General features: G+C 32.1%; 1 protein-coding gene across 1 annotated transcript; it reads left to right on the top strand.

Annotated features, from left to right (window-relative positions):
- The first annotated feature begins 3,908 nt into the window (after window positions 1-3,908).
- Window positions 3,909-4,964, top strand: LOC110931617. Its single transcript, XM_022175003.1, has one exon. It carries the CDS (start codon window positions 3,909-3,911, stop codon window positions 4,962-4,964), a length of 1,056 nt encoding a protein of 351 aa, XP_022030695.1.
- Window positions 4,965-5,870: the final 906 nt, after the last annotated feature.

The following is a 5,870-nucleotide window of genomic DNA, read 5'->3' as shown; positions in this document are numbered from 1 at the left end:
AGATTCTAACTTATTCATCCATATAAATCTACTCATACATATAGGTATAGCCTGAAAACCAAAAAACAAAAGGCAAATTTCTTTTGAATAAAGGATGAAACAATAGGAATCGTTACTTTAAACAAATAATTCGGAAAGGTATGTACCTGTTGAAGGGATAGCGGATCAAGTATAGTTATGATAAGATTCGGACCATGACGATACATGTTAACCCAAACATGAAAAATCAGAAAGAAGACTAACAATCAAATAGTACTTGCAACACATACAATGAAACAAAATATTTCGAGTATGTATTTATAAGAGAAAGTTGCCATATTATACTTAAAAATACGATTGAATCAAAAGTTGTTATTACTATTTATGTAAATTATTATTCAACTGAATATTTGCCAAAAAATAAAATTAATGTAAATGTGTACTAAAAAATTAACCGATTTAAAAAATCTGGATAGTTATCTATTTAATAACTACCTACTACTCGTAATTGTAGGAGCTCTAATATACGTGTGTTAACTACTGCTTGTGATAATATTTGTTGGACTTTCATCTTCTTAGGAATCTCTTTTCATATTTGTTGTATTGATCATCAAAGTGTTTGTTATTTAACCTACATTGACAATGATTGTGAAGTTTCTTCCGTCTCTGCTGATACTGATGAATATAATCCCAAGACTTCCGTCAAAAGTTGTTACACAGTGCAAGGTTGTGTGTAAAGATTGGTTAGTCTATCTTTCAACACCTGAGTTTGCTATGAATCATTGTCGTTTCATGCGCAGATTAGGTGATCATAAGATAATTGCCGCTAACCGATTATTGTGTGATATTCGTTATGTGGATAATGAATCCCCTAAATGTTTCTTAGGTGATAAAGTTCACATTCCCTTCACCGCTCATCCATGCAATATTTTATTTCTAGCAAGTTTGGATGGGATGGTATGTGTTTGCCTAATCAATATTGGTGAATTGGTAGTTTGGAATCCATTAACTCGTGTGTTCAAGATGCTATCAAATTCTAATTCATAGGGTTTTTTTAATCCGAATCAGGATAGTCTTGGGTTTTGCGTCAGGTCTTCTGGTGATTACAATATTGTGCATATTAAACGGACACATATGATGTTGGCTGTTAACATTTATTCTCTCAGTGAAGGGTCATGGTCAACTCTAATGTTCTCAAACTATAGTCTGTTTAATGTTGACGTCTATAGTTGGTCTGTAGGCACGTTTTGTGCAAATTGTTTGTATTTCATATTGACTAGGTTGTGGTGTGTGGGTAACGCATGTGTACTTCGTTTAGATGTTGATAGCAGGGTAATTTCTGATGTTGGATTCCCAGATACAATGGATGTGGAAGCTACAGGTCACTTGGTTAGTATTCGAGATCAACTCCATATGTTGGTTAGTATCGGATTCTATAGTGTGAATATGGAATTGTGGAAACTTGAAAATGAAAAGTGGTCAAAAGTATTTTTTTGTCCACCTGCTATTTCTATGCCATTGATGATTGGGTCGTCTGTGCACTATATCAACAGTAATAAGAAGTTCATTATAGTTCAAGAATGGGGTGATATTACTGATGTAACTGTAGAGGCAGAGGAAATGCATGTTTTTTTGCCTATCATCTTTACTCAAGGTGTGAATGGATCTGTTTATTTTGAAACTACCATTTCACCAAATGTTTAGTTATGCTATTTTATGTAGTTCTTTTTTTGTTCTTCGTTGTTTTGATCAGTTAGTAATTGATGTTTGTGGTTGTTTTTTATGTATGGTATAGTTTGTCACAATGAGATTGAATCTTTATGAATTAATGTGCTTATATTATCATGTTAAATATTCATTGAGAGTGTATGATTTTAATATTTGCTTTGTGCGTATTTAATTATGATTACATGTGATTGTGGTTTAAAAACAAAAAGGTCTACAAAAAAAAACACAATGGGCCCTTGGAGATCAAGCCCTTAGAGCAGCTTGGAAGCCCTTACCATTGTGCAGTTACATAGAATTAAAAGCTTCCCACGTTGTAATAGGTGCAGTTAATGATTAGTTTTTAGTTGAACTAGGGTTAAGACCCGCCCGCGTTGCGGCGCGGGTACATCGTAAACATCGAATGTATTAGTCCAAACGTTATATGATGCATTAACCATATGAAAACACACATTTCGACGTATCCAGTTGAACTCAATGTAACCTGTATAAGCATGGTCATTTGATCAAACATAAAGTAAATGGAATTCATATTGAACAATAACTTGGATTTATACGAAAACGTACATAAAAATATGCACGTAAAAATGGTTTCTTTAAACGAAAACGTATTATATTTGACCTGACTCGTCTATAAAAAAAGTTTACGTCGGAATGTAGAAGAAATCATATTTTACATACCCATACATAAAATATGCACGCAAAAAATAGTTTTTAAGTAAAGGAAGTATAGGGGTAAACCGAAACAAAATATTAGTAAAGATTTAATAGGTTAAAAACGTTCGTAAAACCGTGCCAAGTAGCACCAATGCCACAACGACATCGACTCTCAACATCGTAAAAACAAAATAGATAAAATGGTAAAAATTACACTGAACAAAAAGGAGACTAAAATCGTTGAACCACGCACACCCGTTACAGTGTGTTAATGTGAAGAAATTAACCAGAAACGTAAAACGTAGAAAATAATAACTTAGTCGATCTAGGACCCGCCCGTTGCGGCGAATTTTTTCAAAAGGGAAAAAATGGACGCGTTGCGACGGGTCTATCAAATATGGAAAAATAGAACAAAAACGTTGAACCTCACATGCACGCTACGACAAGTTAACTCACAAAATTTAGAACGAACCGTAAAACGAAAAACTTACGAAAGATAAAAAGTATGGGGGACCAAAGTTATAAATAATAAAGTATTGTGTTAAATTACAAAAGTTGAAAAAGTTTGAGTTAAAAGTAAAAAATTTCAAATGGGTTAAAATGTGAAAGATAAAACTTTAAGGTTGAAAATGGAAAATCAAGTAATGGGTTAAAATATAAAAGATAAAACTCTAAGGTTGAAAGTGGAAAATGAAGTTTTTTTTTTTTTTTTAAAAAGCCCCCAAGCATGGGGTACAAGTGAAGATGCACAAGATAGTTGCTAATTTATATGTTGAATAATGATTTCTTTTAGTATAGTCATTGTGTTTTTTGAGTATCATTGTGTAGTTAAGGACAATTAGAAACTTCCCACTTTGTAATATGTCCAGTTAAGGAATAGTTCTTACTGGATTTTTTGTTTTTGTTTTTTTTTTTTTTTTGCTGGAATATTGTCATTTTATGTTTTGTTTATTAATGTGTTATTGGTTTTCTGTTTTCCATATATTTGATTTTTTTGTAGGTGTCTATTTTTATATTTTGTACTATTGTGTAACTAACTTCCTATTTTTTAGTTGTGGTGTCCATTATTTTTCAATAATCCTATTATCATAAAAAACAATATTTTTATAAAAAGGAAAAAATAATATATAAAACCCAATGCCAAAAAAAATCTACGATGTAATTATTTTCACAATTGTAATAACACAATGTTTGACAACTAACAAAGTAATTTATAAAAATAAGATTAATTAATAAAAAGTATATTTGTGTATGTGATTGATTAAAAAGTATCTCCGTGTATGTGTATATGTTTACCTGTAAATTAGAAACGGTTTCTAATATATATTGTTATTTAATTTTATTTACCCCCTATCGCCCATAGTGTGTGAAAACCGTTTACCACCACTACTCGGAGTTTTAGGAGGTTTTACTCACCTGTGTCAACTGTTAATTGGGGTAGTTTCTATGTAGGTATTCATTTTTCAAAGGAATCGCTTTTCGTATGTGTTTTCTTCCTCTTTCTATCAACGTCAGTATTTTTAATTAAAGTATAATCGTAAGTGAATATGAAGGATCTTCCATCTCTGTTAATATTGATGAAGATTATTCCAAGACTTTCGGCAAAGGAGGTTATACGGTGCAAGGCTGTGTCTAAAGAGTGGTTAGCCTATCTTTTAACTCCTGAGTTTTCTAAGAATAATTGTCGTTTCTTGCGAGTATTAGGTGACCAGAAAATAATTGCTCTTGACAAATCATCGTGTGCGATTCGTTATGTTGATGTTGCATCTCCTAGATGTGTTTTAGGCAATAATATTCACATTCCCTTCGATTGTCATCCATGTAATGTGATCTTTTTAGCAAGTTTGGATGGCATGGTATGTGTTTGCTTATGTAATACTGGTGATTTGGTTGTTTGGAATCCACTAACTCGTGTGTTCAAGATGCTGAGAAATTCTAATTATCAGGGATTTTACAATATGGATGATGATAGTCTTGGGTTTTGTGTTGACTCTGCTGGTGATTACAAAATTGTGCATATTAAACGCACTCATTTCAGGTTGACTGTTAATATTTATTCGTTTAGTGAAGGTTCATGGTCAACTCCAAGGTTCTTAATTGATAGTCCATATGATATTGTTGTTTATAGTTGGTCCGTTGGGATGTTTTGTAGGAAAAGTTTGTATTTTGTACTGACCAAATTCTGGTGTATGGGTAACACAGCGGTTCTTCGTTTGGATGTTGAGTCGAAGGTAATAGAAAATGTAGGTTACCCAGATACATTGAGTGTGGAATCTATAGGTCAGTTGGTGACTATACGAGATGAACTTCATATGTTGGTTAGTATTGGAATGTGTAGTGTAGATGTTCAATTGTGGCGTCTACAAAATAATACTTGGTCAAAAGTGGTGTCTTTTGTACCACGTGTGTTTATGCCGTTGATGATAGGGTCATCTGTGCACTACATTGATGGTAATAACAAATTAATTATAGTACACGAATGGGGTGATATTGCTCAGATAAACGTAAGGGCAAAGAAGATGCATGGTTATTTTCCTATCATCTTTACACAAGGCATTGTAGGTGCAAGCTATATTGAAACTGTAGTTTCACCACATGTTTAGTTATGGTTTTGTATTTAGTTGTTTGTTGTTATCATTGTGTTATATACATAGTATTATGTTTGTGGTTGTTTTTGTGGTTGGTATTTTTTTGTATATGGAGAATCGATATTCGAAATTAATGTGTTATTTTAATTGTTCTATTATGTTTAAAATATGTTTGGTGTGTAATATTTTATGCCAGTAAATATAATCAACGTTTGTTTGACATCGGTAGTTCTTTCAACACTTTGAAAACATCTAACTTTCATATATCTTATCTAAGTTCATCTAATGGTGTTATTAATTTCTACGTTTATCAATTTACAAATAACTAATTCATTTTAAATTGTGCCAATTAGATGTAAGATTTTAGTTTACTATGTTTGACAATTCGATGTATGACAATACAAGAATAGTTGTAGTTTCTAATTGCAATCGCATAAAAAAGTCATTATTATCTTAAATATGGAGACACTTTTTTTATGGAATCACTTATTGATGTTCTAGATAGTTGTATAAGAAGTCATTATGATATTAAAATATGCAGTGCATTTGGATGATGGAAATATTACCAATAAGACTTCTAATGTTGTATACAGGAAATCACAACTAAATTTATAACTAAATATGAACTTCGACTACTGTTTACAAATTATAATTCTAAACAAAATATGTCATCCATGCCCTAATATAGTAATAATTGTCATCAAGGATAGGCTACCAACCAACCAAAAAAACACAATAAGCTGTTCCAACATGTCCCACCAAAAACCATCAAATGATGACGACAAAAGGCATTAGTTTATATACGCAGACATCTGCATCATTAGCAGATAACGTTAACTGCTAAGCTTGGCTGACTGCATCCACATGTGTCAACATGAGGAGGTTTCCTGATTTTACATAAGTTAAATGCATATTGTCACC

This window comes from Helianthus annuus, chromosome 1 (genome assembly GCF_002127325.2).
Source record: "Helianthus annuus cultivar XRQ/B chromosome 1, HanXRQr2.0-SUNRISE, whole genome shotgun sequence".
NCBI classification, from domain to species: domain Eukaryota; kingdom Viridiplantae; phylum Streptophyta; class Magnoliopsida; order Asterales; family Asteraceae; genus Helianthus; species Helianthus annuus.
This window is presented reverse-complemented; position numbering and strand designations above follow the sequence as displayed.